This window comes from Acomys russatus, chromosome 24 (assembly GCF_903995435.1).
Source record: "Acomys russatus chromosome 24, mAcoRus1.1, whole genome shotgun sequence".
NCBI classification, from domain to species: domain Eukaryota; kingdom Metazoa; phylum Chordata; class Mammalia; order Rodentia; family Muridae; genus Acomys; species Acomys russatus.
The window spans coordinates 46352677-46373876 of record NC_067160.1 but is presented as its reverse complement, the minus strand read 5'-3'; the positions used below and the strand labels follow the sequence as shown (position 1 = coordinate 46373876).

At 45.4% G+C, this 21200-nt stretch overlaps 1 protein-coding gene across 1 annotated transcript in view; it reads left to right on the top strand.

Annotated features, from left to right (window-relative positions):
- The window catches only part of Rabgap1 (RAB GTPase activating protein 1), a 136743-nt gene extending 130511 nt beyond the window's left edge, over positions 1–6232 (top strand). The window contains exons 22-26 of the mRNA XM_051166374.1: positions 1422–1526; positions 2287–2370; positions 2829–2900; positions 4399–4596; positions 5805–6232. Coding sequence (XP_051022331.1) covers positions 1422–1526; positions 2287–2370; positions 2829–2900; positions 4399–4596; positions 5805–5927 — 582 coding nt within the window. The 3' untranslated portion in view covers positions 5928–6232. The remainder of the gene's footprint in view (positions 1–1421; positions 1527–2286; positions 2371–2828; positions 2901–4398; positions 4597–5804) is intronic.
- Positions 6233–21200: the final 14968 nt, after the last annotated feature.

Here is a 21200-nt window from a genome sequence, read left to right as displayed (position 1 = left end):
GCCACCTTAACCACACAGGACCCTAACTTTTTAGACATTCCTTCTGTTTGACTCTCTTACAGAAGCCCCAGTGATAGGAGAATGTATATGGTTTCTTTTTTGTAGTTTTTTATAGTTGCTTTCTAGATATTGTCCAGAATTCTGATTACAGTGGGAGGGTAAATGCACTTCCTAAACATCCTTCATGATTGGAAGTAGAAACTTGGGTTTATGTATATCATCCCTAGACCATCTCATCTTAGTTGCTTTCCTAACTAGAATGAGTGTGGCAAGTGAGGTCCCATCAGGACTGTGGCTGGGGCAGTCAAGTAGGCTCTGTGCACCTTGCCATTGGCACAGTGCTTGAGGGTCAGCCAGAGTAGAGCTGGAGCAGGTTTTGTGGAGTCCATCTCTGTCACCTGGCTTGTGAGAGAGGTCAGGAGAGACTGCCTAACCTCGCCAGTTTTCCCCTGGCTGACCCACTCTTGGAGTCAGTCTCATGTGAGCTACAGCATTGATAATGGGCACAGGTCACAGCTGTGCTCAAGTGCTGTCTGCCAGCTGCATTATTTTACTGTTTGCTCATGGTCAACTGTCTTCATCTTGCTTGTAACTGCCTCTTGGGTTTGCAGTGGAGGAGCAAGTAGTGAGCTATGCTCGATGAGGGCAGCACTCACTTCTGTTTTGTACCCACACAGTCTGCAGGGAGTCAGCAACTGACTCGGTTTGCTCATGTCATGCCTGTCTTAGTTCTTCTGTTAAGGCCCAAGGATGGAATGGACAGCTCAGACCCAGCCACAGTAATTTGTGTAAGTGCTTAATGTCAGAGAAGCCAAGCAAAGTTGTCCAGGAAGGGACCAGAAAAGACCATCCCTAGCTTCCTTGATTGTTGTCCAGCATGATAGTCACTCTTCAGTTACCTGTGAAGGGATCTGTGTCAGGAATCAAAGGGATAGCCCCCCTAGGACTCACATCTCCACTCACCAGACATTAAGTGTGTGCTGGAAAAAGACTAGTGGATATGGCCATCCAAAATTATAAAAGAAAGTACCAGAAGAAAGCTGCCTTCTCTGTTGAGTAACTTTAGCAAGAACATATGCAGGGATGCATGGGAGAAATACAAACCATTTGGAGGCAGAAAACTGTAACTATTACATTTCACAGCTGCCATTCTATTGTCCACACTGACCTAGGCATTGTGCCGAGTGCATGTTGTGATGGAGAACCTGAAGCTTAGTGAGTCATGAGTCACTCAGCATAGAGATGAGTCAAAGGCGCATCCCCTGACCACTGCTCTGCACTACCACACACTGCTAGTAGCCTAGGTGTGACCTTGGGCATGCCATTCCTCAGTCTGGACCAGTCTTACAATAGGGTCATAACCTTTCAAGTTCTGAGTTCATAGTGAGTGCTTAGTGACAGCATCTCCTTGATGTTTTCAGGCAGAAGAAAAGGCAGATGCATTGAATAAGGAGCTCCTGATGACCAAGCAGAAGCTGATTGATGCAGAAGATGAGAAGAGGAGATTAGAAGAGGAGTCTGCACAGGTCAGGGTATCCTTGCCCCATCCCATACACCTCTGAATTTTGCCAATACTGATGGGTTCAGCTAGAGGTACTCTCTTGGTGTTAGAGAACCTGGTGATAGTAGCTTCAGTTTTAATTTCCTCCATAAAATTTAATGGTTCCTAAAAACTAAAGCATTGAGTTAGTACATCACGGAGGTGGGAGAGGCTCCTGTGCATCAGTGCGGAAAGCAACAGAAGAATGCTAGCATCTGCCGCAGAGGGCACATCTCAGAATAGTCAGTCCTCCCACCTTGTCCCCACCTGATGCCTCTCTCCGACTATACTGTGAGAGCAGTGGGTGACAGGGGACCCAAAGCAAGCTCCCACCGCTCTCCTTCTGCACCCCATAACCACCTTCCCAACTCATCTCAGGCAGTCCTGGCCTATATGAGCCTGACCAAGCCCTGCCGGTAACACTGCCGTCTTTTCTTGGGTTCTTCCATCTGTTTAGCCTGCACTGTCTTTTTGTACAGTGGCTCAAGCAATTCAGTAGATGCCCCATTAGAGCTGAGGACTGGCGTTTTGAGGACTGTTGACCTTTTCTCCTCCTGTTGGCTTTAAATACAGAGGATTACCATTGTGTTGGGAGGAGGAAACAGGTGGCTATAAGGGGAACTAAGCCCAGCCAGAGTTAGGGGAGGCATGTTTTGGAAAGCTCAGCACTGTGCAGTTAATAGCCAAGCTTCTTCCTATTTCACTTAAAACTTTTTTTTTTTTTTTTTTTTTTTTAATGTGTGCAGTTAAAGGAAATGTGCCGCCGGGAACTTGACAAAGCAGAATCAGAAATTAAAAAAAACAGCTCTATCATTGGTGACTATAAGCAGGTGAGTTCCTGCACCTGGGCCTAGTTGGGCTCTGGCCTGCCTTCAAGTCCATGTTCTTACGTTAGCTGCACTTGTAAGTACGGAAGCTGACTTCCACCTGGGAAGACTGCTAAGTTCTAAACAGGCATGCTTGCAAAGTGCCTAGCTTATCAGTAGTACACAAAAGCCCGAATTTCAAGAGTATTTCAGATGTCAGGAGATGGAGTGTCTCTGAATTTTGGCAAACCACCCTTTCCAGTGCTGGTAGAAAGCACAAAACCAGATTGCACTCCCTTTTTCTATACCTGGGACTTCACAGAGGCCTGTAGAGAACTCTGCAGGTTGGTTCCCATCTGTGCTTCTGTTGCCCTCATCTATGCAGTCACAGCATAGTCCAACTGCTGCTGGGGCAGAGTCGATCCAAAGTCCAACGTATGCAGATGACACTGAACCAAGTCTGTGGTTTTATATTTCTTTAGATTTGTTCTCAACTGAGTGAAAGACTGGAGAAGCAGCAGACAGCCAATAAAGTGGAAATTGAGAAAATTCGGGTAAGACTTAAGAGATTTCATTCCCTGTAGTTCATGGTATTGGCCTATCCTTTGACAGAGTAGGTCCAACTGAGCAGTATAGATAAAGTGCCTGCTATCGACCCAGCTCAGTGCTTGACCAACTCACATGCCTGTTTCTCTGGAAGGACTGAGAATGAGACCATCTGTGCTGTGGTGTTAGCTCTCACACTCAAGTACCCAGGATTGTGAATATCACTGGGAAAGGCAAACTGTCACTTGAGGTGGGGGTTCTTGCTTCATCCTTCTGCAGACTCCTCTCCTGCACTCATATCTTCTGCTATAAGGGATCTGAGCACAATGCATATTCTTAATATTTTATTGTAAGTTCGGGGGCTTCTATTACTCAGGACTGACTTTAAGCTCTGTTAACTATTTTTCAAACCTTACAAAGGCCAATAACCTACTGACAGGTTCCTTACTAGCCTGTTGGCAATGTGATGGTCAACTTTGCACACAGGACTGTGAAGTCTGGATAAAGATATCACCAGCAGCAGACTCCATCATGAACAGAAGCACCTGTATTTTAAATATGCCACAAATCTAAGAAATAAGAGTTAAAAACCTTATAATGCAGTGGCTTAAAGACAGATACACTCTTCTTTTCCTTTTCACGACACTGAACTCAGCCCCTTACACTGAAGCACCTGGTTTCTGGCAGTTAACTGTCATATTCTCCCAGCCTTTCATGACCTTAGAGTAAGATACAAAGTTGCATTCATCCCAAGTTAACCTTTCTTTAAACATTTACATTTCTAAATTTCACATATGGACTTTTTTTGGTGGTATAATTAACAGATTTTTAAAAGTTGGTATCCTGTTTTGGTGAAATGTATTTGTGACTGTTTATACATCTTTTTCAAAGATTTTTTTTTTTTTGAGTTATGTTTATGGGGTAGGTAATTTCATGCGAGTACAGGTGGCCATGGAGGCCAGTGCTGGAGTTTTGAGCAGTTGTGAGCCCCCTGATATAGTTCTGGGTATCAAGCTCAGGACCTGTGGAAGAGTATTACATGCTCTTGAGTACTGAGCCATTTCTCCAGCATCTATATCCAGTTTTGTATCCTATTTCTTTACACCAGTATTAGTATTTACCCATTTTTCTATATCATAAAAAATTTTTTCATTAAGTTCTTAGAACCTGCAAGCTCCCATGAATAAGCAAACCAACACATCTCATTGCTGCCATGTCGATATTTTCTCTGTATGCCAGTTAGTGAAGATCCTTGCATATGAGCCTTTGATTATGTGCAACTTTGTTTCTTAGCCTAGAATTCCTCATGGTATACAGCAGATCAGGAAGGGATATTTTTATTGCATTTGGTATGGAACACCAACCAGGTAGTCTTCAAAGCAGGTTGCGGACACTTTCCCCAAGATAGCCAGGCTTTTCTAGAACTCATAAGAGACACTGAGGTATATGCAGTATCTGACAGTGTGACATCTTTTGGAGTTTCTTCACTTCCGGTGTTCACTTCAGCAAAAGGTAGATGACTGTGACCGCTGCCGAGACTTCTTCAATAAAGAAGGGCGAGTGAAGGCCGCCAGCTCAGCCAAAGGGGTTTCAGATGAGGACACCGATGAAGAAAAGGAGACACTCAAGAACCAGCTGCGGGAGATGGAGCTAGAACTGGCCCAGACCAAACTGCAGTTGGTAGAAGCCGAGTGTAAGATCCAGGTAACGGCAATGGCAGTCAGATTCCCAGGATAGACTAGAAACCCAGAAATGACTTAGGTGTCAGGTCTACCACCACCACTTAAACATTGACCGTATCCCTTCTGGGTAGAACACAATCCTTTTTACTTACTAGAGTGTGTGTAACCATTTCAGCTGTCCTAAGGGTCTGAACTTTATCATACTAATAGTTACCAAGAGTTATAGTGGGACATAGAGCAAGTATTTAAAAACTACAGCTCTCATTCGATCTGCGGTATTAGTAATCTCTCTACACCTCAGGTTCCTGGTGTCTATATAAAAACCAGACTCTTAGCCCAGCCCAGCACACACGTTTAATCCCAGTTTATGAGGGGCAGAGGCGGGCAGAGGCAGGCAGATCTCTGAGTTCATGGCCAGCCTGGACTACAGACCTAGTTCCAGGACAGCCAAGGCTATACAGAGAAACCCTGATTTGAAAAAAAAAACAGTGGTGGAGGGGTGGGGTAGGGGTGGAGGGAAGGAGTCCTAATCTTTGTTATGTATATATGAGGATGTGGCCTTACAAATGCAAAGGCTTTTGTTCTAACACCCATCACCTAACCTTGGGCATACTACCTACCTAATGGATATGGGCCTCTAGCCATCCTTGTCACTAGGGCACCATAAGTGGCAGCCCGGTCCAGGTCTAAAACTACAGACTATCTTTCGTGTGCCACAGCTATTAACTGGACACATCCTTTTGTCAGGGTCTGCCCTAGGTACTGGGAGAGAGTCAGTGGGACTGCCCAGGACAAATTAAAAAATAAAGGCAACACCAAGGTAGCAGTATCTAAGCTGTGGGCAGAGAATGCGCAGAGAGCAGCAGCAGAACATTGAGTGATGAGCATTCTGTCCTGAGGAGCAGCGCAGACCACAAGCAAAGAGAGGAGAGGCCTGCCTGGTAGGGAATCCCAGGGAAGGAATGGAAACAGGTGCCAAGGCCAGCAGAGAGCTTGTGGGTCCAGTATAAAAAAATCTCCAAGTGATTTGGACTTACAGAAGTTTTAACTATGTAATGGTGTGCCTGACAGTTGCAGGCAACAGTGTATTTAGGTTGTAATTTCAGACTAGGACAGCCCCCAAATTCAGTACTGCAGACCTGTCTCAGAAGAGCACACAGAGCTCTGCTCTTGGCTCTGCAGAGGCTGTGCCTGGAGCTGAGATCCTCATGCTCACTATTATCTCCACAGGATTTGGAACACCACTTGGGCCTTGCCCTCAGTGAGGTGCAGGCAGCCAAGAAGACCTGGTTTAACCGCACACTGAGCTCCATAAAGACAGCAACTGGGGTTCAAGGGAAAGAGACATGCTGAGGACAGCTGCTGCCTCCAGACACCTCCAGAAAACACACCACCTTTTGTTGCCTTCTTTGGCCAGATGTGTGATTCTGTGACATGTTCCAGGACCAGAATGTCCCTTAGGTCATAGCTGTGTAGCATGTTGGTAGGTCAGTGGGCCAGGGCTCCTGCAGCAGCCTGCCAACCCAACTGATGCTCTGGACATGCACCAGACTCCTGCCTCCGAGTGCCATCCAGGCCTCTCTTCCGTGTAGGAACACTTCACCCAGCCAGAGTTGGGGCGTTCTCTAATGTGTTGGGTTTTGTTTTTATTTTCTAAACCCTTTATTAAAAAAAGTATATATCTATACATATATATATATATGTGTGTATACACACACTCTCTCTCTCTCTCACACACTCACACTCTCTCTCTCTCCCTCCCCACCTCCCCATCTACCACCCACCTCTGACAGGGGTACAGAAATTGGAGTAATCCTTATCTGTCAGTGCCGGCAGAAGCCCCCAAAAAGATGAGAAGCACTTTTTGAGTAGAAGGGTCTTATAGTAAAATTACCTAATTTTGTTAACCAATACAGTGCACAGGTTTTGATTTGGCATTATTCACATTTCTGAGCAATTCTATGCAACTCTCATAGTCTTTTTTTTTTTTTTAAAGCATTAGCTGCCAAAACTATTTCAGAAGGCTGGAGTGGGCCACATGACTTGAGACTGAATCAATCATGACATGGACAGCTCTTTGTTTAATGTGTCATGTGTACATATATGTCTGTATGTGTGTGTGTATATACATATATATAAATATAAATATGCCTTTCCCAGTACTGTGCACTGACAGTGTTTAAATCTCAGACAACCTGCTAATCTGTACCACTGCCGTCCGTGGTTAATGGGCACTTCCTTTCATGCAAGGTTTGTTGAGCTCTGTTCTTCCTGCCATTGTAGGAGCTGGCAAGAGCTCCTTCACCTCTAATGTTTGCACAGCAGGTTGTACAAGTAGGGAAAACTGAATACATGAGAGTATGCACACACTGTGCAGCCCTGTCTTGGTTGGGTCCTTGTCAGGCCTCTCAGAGTGGCCAGGTGTGGATCTTACTGGTCAGATGGGCTGTGGATTCTCACTTTAAAGCTATGAAATGGCGGTTTTAGCACCTTTTTAAAATTAAAAACAAAACCTGACTTAATTTATATGCTGACAAGCAGTCTCATGAGTGGCTCATCCTCTCTGCTCTGTGTAGAGGTAGCTTGGTTTTGTATATAAAAACATGAGTCATTTTCTCTTTGTTGGCTCTACTAATGTTTGATGAGGTCATCTACAGTGGAGAGATAACAAGTGGCCAACCCTAACCCAGACCATCCCTCACCACTTCCTCTGTCTGTCTTGTTCAGTTACCCAAACAGCTGTAAGCCCATCTAAAACTAGGTGTGTGGACATTGTGCTAGGGTAGTTTGTGCGTCAACTTTATGAACTGAAGTATAAACCAGTAAAATTGTATTACTATTTCTTTTGTTCGTTTTAACAGCATATTCATTAAATATTTTGGTACAAACAGCATTGCTTTGCACAAAAGCAGTTTTATGATTTTTATGTCCCGTTCCCATCCATCCCCTAGCAACAGTCAGGACCAGTATGTGCACATCAGGTGGAGTAGAAGTGTACCAGCATAATGGGGGAAGAACGATTAGGTACAGGCTGTGTTGTGCAAGATGAGTGTGTGTGGCCCTCCCTGAGAAGTGCAGTGCTGTGGGTGGGTGACAGATGAGATACCCAAGTACTTAAACTCTAAGGAAGGTTTTCATAAGGAGATGGTAGAATAAGTTTTGGAAGAGCAAATCATTTCACCAGTTGGAGATAGGAGAAGGAACAAGGGACTGATGGTACCAAAGCAACTCAAGAGCGGCTTTAGCTCAAACACCTGAGCCCGGGATACTTGCTAATCCATGGAAAAAGCAGTGGCATGGGCAGGTATAGCCTCTCACCCTAGGGATGCAGGTACCCAGACCCTTTACTAACACTCTTTACTCCACCCTCCCTTCTCAAATCTCAGTGTTGCTTTTTTCTGTTTCTTTTTGTTGTTGGTTTTGATTTTTTTGAGACAGGGTCTCTCTGTGTAGCCTTGGCTATCCTGGACTCTCTTTGTAGACCAGGCTGGCCTTGAACTCACAGAGATCCACCTGCCTCTGCCTCCCGAGTGCTGGGATTAAAGATGTGCGCCACCATGCCCACCTCAGTGTTGCTTTTCTAACGCTGTACCCTCTGCTTGCCACTTGACCAGCCCTCCAGAACCACCTATAAAGTGTCTAGGATTAGAAGCATGCCAGAATGTGGACCTGGGAAAGTGATCCCTGACTTCTACATAGCTGCAGATCCTTAGAACCCTTAGGCGTGGGCCTAAAACAGCTCAGACAAGGATCCTAGATTTGGGGAGATACCTTACAGGTATATGGGACAAGCTGGACCGATGAGGTACAGCATTTTTGCAAGGGAGAAAAGAAGGGATATAAGTCTGCAGTGTCGGAATTTGCTCAATAAAACAGGACAATGTTTAGGAAGGAGAGGGGGGAAAAACAGGTGGAGGCCCATGCAAAGGACTTGAAAGGTGTAGGGAAGGAGTTGCTGAAGAGTTTAAAGGTAGTTTGCATTTGTGAAGTTCTCTTACGATCCTTTTGGGGTCAAGAAGTTGAAGAGAAAAGGGGTGTGAGCGTAGGTGACAGGAAATGAGAAAAGGAGTGTGAAACTCTTAGCAAGTTTAGCTTTCAGTGTTCAGGTGCTAGATGGCCTTGGACAGGGGGCTGGCGATGTGTGTGTAATGTGCATTGGCTAATGAGTGAGTCACCTGTATACTGTCTCAATTTCAATGCTGTTGACAGCTCTGGCTGCTGATGCTCTGCTGCAGTATCCCGTCATCTGCCTTGGACTCCCATCTACTGGATGCCAAAAGCACACAACCCATAATATCTTCAGGTACTGCTGAACATTCCCTGGAAGGCACATCCCCTTGGTGGATAACCGTTGCTCTCACCTGTAACCTGACTTGGGGAAGGGATGCACAGACACAGGCAGAGGGTGTGGACAGTAAACAAGCACTGGGCAGAGATCTGAGGACAGCCACACAATGGCTAGAGTGGCATGGGTGTCACAGGTGAAGGTTGGCTACTGAGAGATGGAAGCAGAGTTTGTTAAGCTGTTGGTGAGGCAGGTCCAGAAAGGGGGTGTTACAGGCAGGGGCCTACAGCAGTGTGGCAAGGGCAGGAGGCAGCAAGCACTCAAGAGATTGACCAGGCCAGGTAGTCATGGTCTGCTCTTTGTTCAAGGTTAGTAAGAAATACATGGAGATTTGGGGGCATAATAAGACATGGCCCTGAATGCACACCCCACTCAACCCTTCTCTTCCTACCTGCCCACCTCACAGGGGTTCTTGATGCCTGTCACACAATCCCCATCCTCTGTCCCCTCCCTTCCCCTGGTTCCCCAATAAGCTTTTTTGCTGTGGGCTGAGCCCTGTGCCCATTAAAGGCAGGCATGTCCAGTTCAGACCCTAAGAATGCAATTGCTGGCTCTTCTGAGTCCCACCAGCAACCCTGCCAAGTCCAAGCTGACAGTGTGCAGAGAAAGCACAGGGGCCTGAGTTATCAGGTGCTTCAAGAGACAATGCCCAATGTCACTGTCTACTTACCTGATGCGGGCCAGATGTCACACTGTTCTCCAGCAGCTTTCCCACACTGGCTGCTGGAGGAAGACCTTCACCACCTTTGGAGTCAAACTGCTTGCTGCTGCCCTGTAGATGTTCTATTCCTGTTTCTGGGAATGCTGGGGTTCGTTAACTCATCAGATGGTTGTAAAGGTTATAAGTGAGGTGTGTAAAAGGGTTTAGATTGAGCACTCGTGCCACATGACTCACCACTCAGAGCCAGGTGGAAGTACACGCACACATGCACTCCCTCCGTGTGAAATGAAAACCCTCTGAGATGAACTGAGTTTGCCTCACAGGCAGCAGGAGTTGGGGCGGGGGTACTTGATTCTATTTTGTGTCTGTGTATGTACAGGTGCCCACAGAGGCCAGAAGAGGTTACTGGATCCACTGGGTAGGTGGGCGCTGGGAATTGAACTTAGGCCCTCTGAAAGAACAGTGAGCCCCTTTTAACCACTGACCCATCTCTGCAGCTGACACTAACTTTTCAGCAGAATGAGTCCTGCACAGAATAGTCCAGCCCATTCCTATTTTACACATAGCGTTTATTTTTATTCATCCAAATGGAAAAGAAATGCAACATGTCAAGGCATTACAAACTGCAGCAGCCAGACAAGGCCAGTCTATGGCAGAGTCCAACACATTCAACACAAAGGAGCCGCAGTGTGGGTGCTGCTCACAGGGCTTGGAGCAGCAGGGTCCCTTTGGATGAAGGCCAGGCATCTCTGGGCGAGGCACTGATGATAGTCCACACATGCAGGCTGCTGCTTCAAGCACGCCGACACTTGGAAAGTCCAGAGTCTACTTGTCACCACAGGCCCAGAAGGTGTGGGGCAGTCCATGGTGCTTGTGGTTTCCAATATTTAACATAGTATACATCATGAAGTTATTGCCAAAGACTTTGCACTGCAAGTTGTACTATTTACACTGTGTACTTGGGCAAACAGCAAATACAAATGGGTATTTTAAACAGACTCCTAAACACTAACTTGACCAACATCACAGCCGAGTATGCTAAAGCCTGGAGAAAAATGCCACCTGTAACTGCAATAGACAAGTTTTCTAATCCTGGACCAACAAAGTACTTGCCTGAGCCTTGGTGTGCTTGAGGCCTTGTGCTACTCCCAATTCCTCAGATGCAGAACAAGGGCTCTAAACAGGTTGAGGATGCTCTGCCCAAGTCTGGCAGTTTCTACAACTGAGCATGCTTTCCACAAAGGGTAAGTAAGCCCCCCTCCACGCCACGCAACCTGTCAGTGAAAAGCTACCATGTTAAGTGAGCCAAGAGGAAAAAGAGCACATCCTACACTTAGCTGCCTTGTGAGGAGTGACTGCTACCCGGTGGCACCAGGCTAGCTTAAGCGTAAAAGATGGGTGTTAAAGAAAGGACTGCATGTATCTAGCAGCAGCTGGGTCGTGTAACAGTTTATACTTGTGGAATGTGGGCTTACCTGGCTGACATCCAAATCACTCATGGATACCATGGCTTGAGGGTCAGCTGGGACATGACTGTGTTCATGGGACATGGTGTCCTTACATCCTGTGTCCTGTTGCCGATTCACTTACATTTATGCCAATAAGAACCAAGTTCCATGGCCAGAGAGAGAAGGTATGCTCAGCCAGGAAAGGTGGATTGTGTCAAACACTCAGAGAAAGGCATGGAACCAGACACTTGATATGCAGCTAAGTTATAGAAGAGACTTTAACCCTTAACTACCTCTAAAGCGCCTATCCTTACTCTTGATTCATTTCCTTTACCAACCAACAAGGAACAAAAACTTTTTTTCTGGCTCCCAGTACAGCATAAATAGCTAAGGTACAGTGGTTTGTTGTTGTTGTTGTTTGTTTGTTTGTTTTAAGCATCATCTCTTTCCCAAGTTAGGAAAATATCAGAAATGGCATTAAGCCTTTAACTGAAGGCTATGACACTGTCAACAGGCATAGCTCTGTCATTGACTGACCATGCCAAATGACAAGGACCACCATATGAGGCTAGAGCACAACACAGGACTTGGCTGCCAAATATAAGAATATTCCTGAGCCAGGCAGTGGTGGCACACACACCCTTTAATCCCAGCACTCAGGAGGTAAGCGGATCTCTGAGTTCAAGAACAACTAGAGCTACATATAGGAACCCTGTCTTTAAAAAACAAAACAAAACTTTTTTTTTTTTTTTTTTAAATTACAAAATTAGTGCTCCTGCAGAGGATCTGGGATCAGTTGTTCAGTTCCCAGCACCCACACTCAGGGGGCTGCGTATAATGCCAGCTCCAGGGAATATGGCACCATATGGCCTCCACAGGCATCTATACATGTAGAACACGTAAAGTGATACAGCATCACACATACACACACAAAGCCAACAAATAAAAGATTAAAAAGGGGCGGAGGGGCTAGATGGTGGTGGCACAAGCCTTTAACCCCAGGACTAGGGAGGAGCTATTGACAGACCGCACACTCTACCTAAGACAGTCACTCTCCATCTACTCCACGCCTCCCCTCCACGAACCCAGAAACTTCTTCAGAAAATTGTGAGGAATGCACCTTCTACTATCAGCATCACTAAGACATGACCAGGCAACATATTCCAATAGAGCAGAGGTTCTCAAACTGTGGGTCATGCTACCTCTAGCAAGCCTCTATCTAAAAACATTTACGTTATGATTCGTTAACAGTAAGTAAAATTACAGTATGAAGTAACAAGAAAAATAATTTTGTGATTGAGGGTCAGCACAACATGAGGAACTGTTAAAGGCCTCGGCATTGGGGAGGCTGAGAACCAGTGCACCAGAGGGAACAGAACAAGGCTGAAGAAGACAGCCAGCATGTCTCCCAGGCACAGCTCCCTGCACAATCTCTGCAGATCACAAAACCTCACTGAGAGCAAGCAGTTGTTGCTGGTGCTTTCTAGATGAAAGCTACTTTCAACCTGGCTAAGAACTGCCCTGAGGAAATTACCTGGAGGGGAAAAAGAGTGATTCCAAGGAGTATCCTCCAGACCCAGGATGCACTGGGGCAGTATTCACCTGTCCATAGAAGGCTGCCAACACCTGGCTTGAAGTGAGTATGCATTCCATACAGCTTCCTTGCACTGTGATTTTGTTCTGAAGGGGTGGGGGTGAGGCTGGGGTGGAGACTGGTGTCCACCACTTTACCCTTAAGGGCACAAGCCAAAATTGTCCAGGATACCAAAAGAGCAAGGCTGAAAGAAAACATTTTTAGTGATCTTGAGACTCACCAGAGAGAAAAGGCCTGAAGAATAGTGAAATGTTACACATCCTACCAACTCCTTCATCACTAAAAGATCATGGCAAAAAAAGTTCCAGCTGCATTTTTTTATCCTAACCCCAAGAGTGCCCCACACCTTACTAGTCTAGTCCATGCTAAGCTAAAAGGTGTAATTTGTACTTATAAGCATGGTACCATAATCAGAGTGACATCACTGAATATAATGTCTGTGGCCACTTAACCCTCCTAACCTCATCTATCAACTGCCCACCACCCAGAGACTAGTCTGTGCCCCTCAGCCTGTCACCCATCCATCTAATCTAGCCCAAGTACTTCTGAGCAACAAAAAGTTGTGGCTGGCACACCACCTCTCTACCATCTGGACCCATTCTCTTAGAGCAAGCACACCATTCCTCAGGTCTAACTGTACAGCTGCTGCCTCCCTAGGACTTTCCCCACTCAAGTCTTCACTCCTCTGGGAGTTAACATGGACCTTCCTGAGCCCTGTTGTTTCACTCTGGCCAGCAGTGTGTACCTGTCACTTCCTGCTGTCAGGATCTGCACCTTCCTTATCCTCAGTCAGTGCAGAGGACATCTTAGGAATCTGCCACAGGACAAATGTAAAAGGGTAAATAATCTCTACCAGCTAAGGCTAGGGCTGGCTTCTGGCCTGCTACGTAAGTGATGTGATGGGCCACAGCCACATTCACCAATGCCTTATACCATCTGAGGTACTGATTTCATGCTGCAGTGGCAGAGTTAAGTGTATGACAGCAACTGTGTGCCCTAATGCTCACTATATCCATCCAGCTCTTAACTATTCTCCAATGTGGTGAGTGATTCTGGAAAGGAAAGAGTTGTTGGCACAGGGTGGAAGGAGGGTTCCCAACAGATTTTGACTGTAACAGATCAGAAGGTGACATATGTGTGGCCCTGGAGTTCTCACTGCTCATGACAAGCTCATTGTCACAGATAGCTTTAACCCTTCCAAAGTTCTGACCTTGGGCCTCCAAATAATAGCTACCTCTAGTTTAGTCACCAGCAAAACCACACAAATTCAGTGGTGGAGAAACCATCCTGATTCGCTCACTGGTGGAGTAGCAGCCCACTAGGTGTAAGGCCCTGGTTTTGAAACACACCTGATTCTGAGCACTGTGATTCCCACCTGTCTTCTACGGCACACAGGAGATGTGGCTGGATAGAGATTAACACATAGCTGAAGCCAAGAGCAAATCCCTCAGTAACCACAAAACTTTTTCCACCTTAAGAACCTCTGTAAAGAAAATGCATCCTTCCACTGGCTAAAGACTATAATCATATTGAATCCCAAAAATCACTAGCCCTTTCACAGGTTAAAATTTAAAATAAAATAAAATAAAAAGTTTTAAAATCTAAATAAAAGCAAAAGACAGACTCCAGTATAAGGGAATATCCAGTACCTACCACGGTTGTGATGGGCAGGCCCAGCCTTGTAGCCTGGTAGAAAACAGTAAAGGCACCAACTGGCTGGCTTCAAACTTCTCTGCCTGATGCCAAGGAGGTGCTTCTTCCCACAGCCCCATTTCCTGTTCTCTGTTCCACTCTACACTCTGTCAGTACCTTCCTGGTCAGAGGGAACATCACTCACTCCCAATGGGATGGTCTATCAGATCAGCTTAGGAAGAGCAGACATGGGCCCTGGTGAGTGCAGCTGAAAAGCCAGGTCTGTAGGTAGACACTTAATTGCTGCCCCATCTCCAATGTAGTTTCAGCAATTCCCTCCATCCTTATCTGAGCATGACAGCAACCTCTTCCTCATCAGCCATGATGATAGGTTCTTGGTGTCCAGATGTCCTTTCACAACTTTTTCACTACATGGAGAATGGTTAATCACAAAGGGCATAACACCCACGGCTCTTCACAGTGACTCTGGAAAATATCTCCCACCTACACTCTCACCCTGGTAGCCATTTCAGCACCCATAGCATGGCATTTCACAAGGCCTGGCAGACTGCACCTTTTTCTATTCACAGGCATCCCTGCCAAGGTCTCCCCCTCATTGTTCTGTGCTGTCTTAACTGAAGGCCTAGGTCTCTTGAGCCAGGCCGACTGTGTTTGCAATCCAGCTCTCTGCCCTTCTTACACTGTTAGCTCACAGGCCTGGCTCCACTCCCAGTGCTCTGCAAAACTGAAAGTGAGCCTGGTGGGTATGAGCCCGGAGGCCAGGAACAGCATCCCTCCCAGGGGGTGGGACAGAGCTGCTGGCTGTGGTGATTTCGCTAAAGAAGACTGCTCTGCTTCTACTCACACCTCCTGACGTGCAACCCCCTTTCCTGCACCTTACATGTGCCAGTGTTCTACTGTCCTTCCTCAGTTCTCCTAAACTGAAAACCTTACCATGTGACACCCCCCACACACACACACAAACAGTGGGCCTACCAGAATAGAGGGTTACAAGGAGGAGTGAAGGTAGGTTGATATGCTCAAGAAAGAGATGCTCAATGTCGCCCAGTCCTGTCACGGGTGGTTAAAACGGACAACCCATGGCACACTTCCTTCTATATAACCAGACAACTATCTGTGGTGGTGTTTTTGACAGTCTCACTGCACAGCTGAGGCTGGCCATGAACTCTGTCTTCCTCATGCACCACCAAAAGCAGCTCATAGCTTCAACATACGCCATCACCTCCATAGTCCTCATAGCTGCCTTTCCCTTTGTGGAAGCACATACAAGTAAATGAAATCCTTTAAGATAAATGTTTACCTATGGCTACCCCTTCCTAGCCTTGACATCCTGGTCCTTTAGTCTTGTTTCCAAGTGACTTGCGCCTTTCTGAGTTCCTCAACTGGCAACATCCATACTTTAACCTCCCAAAGAGGACATCCCGAATTTTTCTTAATGTAGCCTCAAATGCATATGAGAGATTCTAACAAAGCAGAGCCCTGCATGAGACAGCTCTGGAAAGTGCCACTGTGAGGATGACTCTTTGCTTAATTAAGCACATGCAGACTAACCCCACCCCCAGAACACATTTCCAAAAGCCCAGGATCTTTCCAAGCAGCATCCACTAAGTTGGTACTTCATTATATACAGTTTTGGTAACAGCGTAAGACTATTAATATTCCAATGTGCAGCTAGCAAAAACTAGGCTTCCTGGCTTAGAAGCTGCTTTTTATCAATCCATTTCCACAGGAAGCAGAAGAGCATGAGCTAGGGCAGGAAAGGGAAAAAGAGAGCTGGATTGGTTTTGCTCGTTCCATGTTCTAAGGCACACACAGTATAGTCCGAAAGTCTAGAAGAAAGGCTAAGTAGAATGTGCCAGAGACAGAGGAAGGACCCTGCTGAGGAATGGCTTTGGGAAGCAGGCATGAGGAGTGCACAGCAGAGGCTGAGCAGAGTATGGGGGCTCTGCTGCCAAGCACTATGTATGTAACTGAGGATCATCACTTTACCTAAGGCCTTTCCTAATAAGAGCAAACTTCTAGATCCTTCAGTTGCAGATTCAAAACCAGTCCCTAGGAGAGTTTCTCTTAATCCTCAGAGCAGCACAGAAATGTGCATTTCTCCGTGTGGCTCAATACTCACTAATTAGAAGCCACAGTGTTTTGCCGCAAACAAGCAGGCTGGTTTGTAAAAACCTCAGGGGTTTTGGTTCTCTGTAGGAAAATAATCCCTGCATCACTCCTTCTCTGGGAGCTAGAAGTGGACCACAAAATGGGAGAGGGCTCAGCAGTGCTGTGTGTCCATCCACACTAGGGCCTCTGGTTCCTTCCACACTTTGATGTTCTGGAACTTGGTTAGAGTAAGATTCTTTCTTCCAATTCCCTAATGGACCACAGCATGCTACCCAAAAAAAAAAAAAAAAAAAAAAAAAAGGCATCAGTTGTCAAAGATGACAGGAGTTTGGGCAAAGTGGGATTCTGCATTCCATCCCCACGTCTTCCTGCCCTATGCAACTTGTAGTCAGGCTGGGGAATAGCCAGAAACCCCACAGCTCTCAAGCCAAGCTCACTCAACCCTGGCCCAAGGTGGTGGGAAGATTCACATTCCAAAGTGGCAAATGCCTAGCATTCAATGTGGGTCTGGTGAGCTGCTGTGCCAGATCTACCTTCCTACACCAACCTCTTCCTTCTATCCTGTAAGCAAAACCCTCAGCAAACTCCACCACCTTTCTCAAGCAGAGAATATGTTCCCAAAAAGAGCTAATGAAAATAGGTACCCCAGCCTCTTGATATTTCATCTAAACAGAACAAGCTTTAGACACAAAGGCTCCCTGTTTATACAGGCCGTGTTTTCTTTTCTTTTCTTTCTTTTTTAAAGATTTCTTTTTTAATACAGTCTTCTGCCTGTGTGTGTGCCAGAAGGCCAGAAGAGGGCACCAGACCTCATTATAGATGGTTATGAGCTGCTTATGTGGTTGCTGGGAATTGAACTTTGGAAGAGCAGTCTTTCTTTTCATCCTCCTTTGTTAGATATCCTTTAATATGCTGAGAAGAAAGAAGCTTTGGCACTAAACACAGATGGGACTCCTGTCTCTAGCACTTAACTGGGAACATCAGACTCGTGTCTAGATCAAAAATAACATACCTCCAAGAGGGATGTGCCTGAGATTAAGAATGTCCCAGTGCCACACATGCCCACAATACCAATTCTAGCACTGTTCCTTCCTCATTTCCATCCTGACTTCTTAAATCGGCTACTCATACCCCAAAATAGCTCTTCCTGGCCCCAAAATCGTTCCTGTGATATTTTATATAGTTGTCACATGCACATTGTAGGTGACATGATGTCAAAATGCCGGCCAAGCCTAAGTCTTACAACAAGGCTGCATTATCTGAACTACTTGGGATAATTAGTTGTAAAAAGGGAACTAGGAAAAACAATCTCCAACAAAGGAGACACCAAAGTCCTAACTGCAACTGTGCAGACCCATGTGGCAGCAAAGAGATGACTGTGGACCATTCCTTTCCAGCCAGAATGTGTTAACTCACACACCACCACTGCCCAAGTATTGCAATGGTGGCAATTTTTACATCACCCTCTTGCAAGACAATATAGCCACTTGCACAAATGGTAAAGTTCTAAAAAAAAGGCCCTGATCCTTCTCTGATAACTGGTCAGGATTGTTTGGTTTTTGGAGGGGGCTGTTTGTTGTTGTTGGTGGTGGTGGTGGTGGTGTGTATGTGTGTGTTGGCAGCATATACCTGTAATCCCAGCACTAAGGGAGGTGGAGGGGACAGGGACAGGGGCAGAGGCAGAGGCAGGTGGATCTCTGAGTTTGAAGCCAGCCTGGTCTACAAAGTGAGTCCAGGACAGCCAAGGCTGCAGAGAGAAACTCTGCCTTGAAACGCTAAAAACCAAAACCAAAAATAGTAATGATAATGATAAATAAATAAATAAATAAATAAATAAATAAATAAATAAATAAATAAGCGAGCCTTTCTTTCTTCAATGCTGCCCAAATGAGATGAAAAACCTACTAACAGTATCAGCTAAAGAGGAATACAATTAACTTTTACTAGGTCTCCTTAAAAGTAATCCTTGTCCACACAATTTTTTCTAAAATTACAATATCTCATTATTCAATCTGTTTCCACTGAACTCATCTCCTACCAGCCTGGGACTCAATCTGTCCAACCTTCTAGGGCTCAAATCCTTGCAAGCATATGTGAGCCAGCACTTGCATTGTAGATACAAGTGCCCTTTATTCAGCTCAGCAGCAGCAATTTCAACCCACTTGTCCTTGTGTCAAACAGAAACTTCCCAATTGTGTCCAAACAGGTAGACAAACGGAGAGAGATACAAATAGAATAATAATGCCCTAAGAGTATCAGACGGAAGAGAGGCCTCATATGGTCACCGGGCAGATGCTTTCCACTAAATGTCCAAGTATGGACCAAGAATCAAGAACTCTCCCCAGTCAACAGCATTCTAAGTATGCTTCCCAGGGCTCTCCTTTTCCTTCTGTAGCTTATAACAACTTGTTCTCTACCACCAAACACCACAAGCCTTGAAGACTAGATTCTGGCCACTGTAGGTTATTACTGAAGTGTGGGTAGGAAACCTGAATCAGCAGCAGGTAGATGGTCTAAGTTCAGCCCTTGTGAAAGTCTAAGCACCCATAAATCCTAAACAAGTATTTACAGACCTTGAGCTGCAATCTGGCTGGTGATTTAACTGCTGCATCAGAAATGTGAGCACATCTGTCCTGCTGAGTCTGGCCTCAGTCTGGGAGCTGCCCAAGCCTATGAGCACAAAGATAAGTAAACCTTGCCCTGAACAGGCCACGTACCTGCTGTTAAGGGCGTGGCCTCACCTCCCTCACGTCCTTCCTTCCACCTCGACCAGAACAGCAGAGTCAGCATTCACAGAGTACCTCCTGTGTACCAGGTACCATTAAAAGCCTTGAGTATATAAACTCATCAGATTTCCAAGCTCCACAAGAATGGGACAGAATGAAAAATGCTTTGGCCCAGATTCTCATACGTTTTCTACTCTGTACCTCTAGCTGTGCTATAAAGCTTATATAACCCAAATTTGCACTATGGTTCTATTTTTAAAAACTTCCAAAGATCACTGCTTCAAACATTAACGGAAACTGTTAGCTCCTAACTGAAACGATGGTATGTGGGAAAGGATAGGTATTTGTACAACTAGTGCAACATGAATTCTTTACTTAAAACGGCCTTTCTGTAAAATACTTTAGGAAAAGTGGGGCTCATTTTAAAATAGGATGCACTGTGCTAAGTTAGGGGCTACAGAAACACACAGCAGTGTTTAAGCTCATCTTGACTGGAGGTGCTTGGCTCTGCTGTTATCGCAAACACCTCCCTCCCCAAGCGTCCTAGTCACACTTAGGAGCCCACGGTCACTGGCTGCACACAATCACATGTAGCAGAGAACAAGCCTGAGTGTCATGGCTTCTGCAGTTCTGGGTGACTGGAAGAAGCTCTGGCATTAAAGAGTGGGGATGAAAGGCAGCCCATGCACAGAGCCGGCTGCTCTCAAATCCACTCTGCGCACAATGCCCCTGGTTTACAGGCTCCAAACAGACTGGGGAGGAAACTGTCTCCAGCTCATCTTCTTAACTTAGTACTGACTATTCTCCCCCACTCCTGTCATTAATGAAGAATGAGAATGAGAAACGTTACAGCAAGTGCTTTCTTGTCACAGTTAACACTCACCTGCCACTGAAAGAATGTAGTCAAGTGATTGCTTACACTTCCTACTGTGCTCTTTGCAGAACCATAGAAAGTGCTGCCAAATAGGGCTGCAGTGGTGCTAGCATCCCATTTTCTGACCATACACTTGGATTGCACACAACCAGGGCAGATTTTAGCTCAAGAGTGCCAGGAAAATATGCTACTTGAGGACATCCTCAAGTAGCACCAATTTCGTGGCGTCAAAAAACCTACAATATTCGGTATTTTATAATTAAACTACTAAATAAATTAACTTTTGCTGCTGTTAATACACAATCTCCCAAAGTAGATACATTTACAAGGCCAATTCCATCAGCAAGGAAACTTTCACACTTCAGATGCTTCCACTGGTCAGAGGGTTTGCTCCCTGGTCCCAGAAAAGGACCCACACCAACAGGCACAGGACTGCCCTGCCCTGCCCGGCACTGCACTATCTTCTCTGTACAGCCTTTAACAGAAGCCGACCTCATGAACTGCATGCAGTTTCCATATGGGAACAAAATTCCAACAGCCTTAATGCTAGAGATGACAGAAACTGCTATAGAAAGAAATGTAAAACATAAAATTTATATACACACACAGCTTTAGCACAGAGCATCTAACATAATGCGGTCTATTTGCAGGACATACTAAATTAAGCAAATCCTTATTAAAATATTTGGCCTAATCTTCATATCCTGTAAGTGAACTCTGTTCATGAATGAATACAGTGAGCAATAGTATTCTAGGTACCTAGCTTGATAAAGACAAAAGACAGATTCCTTAAGTCAACTTGGTTTCTATAGACTCAGTATTCATCTTTCTGAGTCTTGCCCAAGTTGATTCTGCAAATAATTAGCTTAACTCAGCCAATTACTCATATTTCCCATAGTTCATACCTTTTGTTTTTAATTCTCTATTGCTTTTTTTTTTTTTTTTTTTTTTTTTTTTTAATGGCTTCTTGCTGTTGCTGTATTGGGCATGCAACACAGGTCAGAGAAGGTTCTCTTCTTGAGAGATTGGCACTTGTACCCTCAGCCTGTGCAGCAAATGCACACATGAGTCCTACAGCACTGTTACCAGTGTTACTGCTTCTGATATCCAAGCTCCTTAGCCAGGACAGTGCCCTGTCACTTTAACTCTCCTTAGATAGTGCTCCTACGACTGAGTAATTATATCCAAACAGGTGCTTCCGTATGTGTAATTG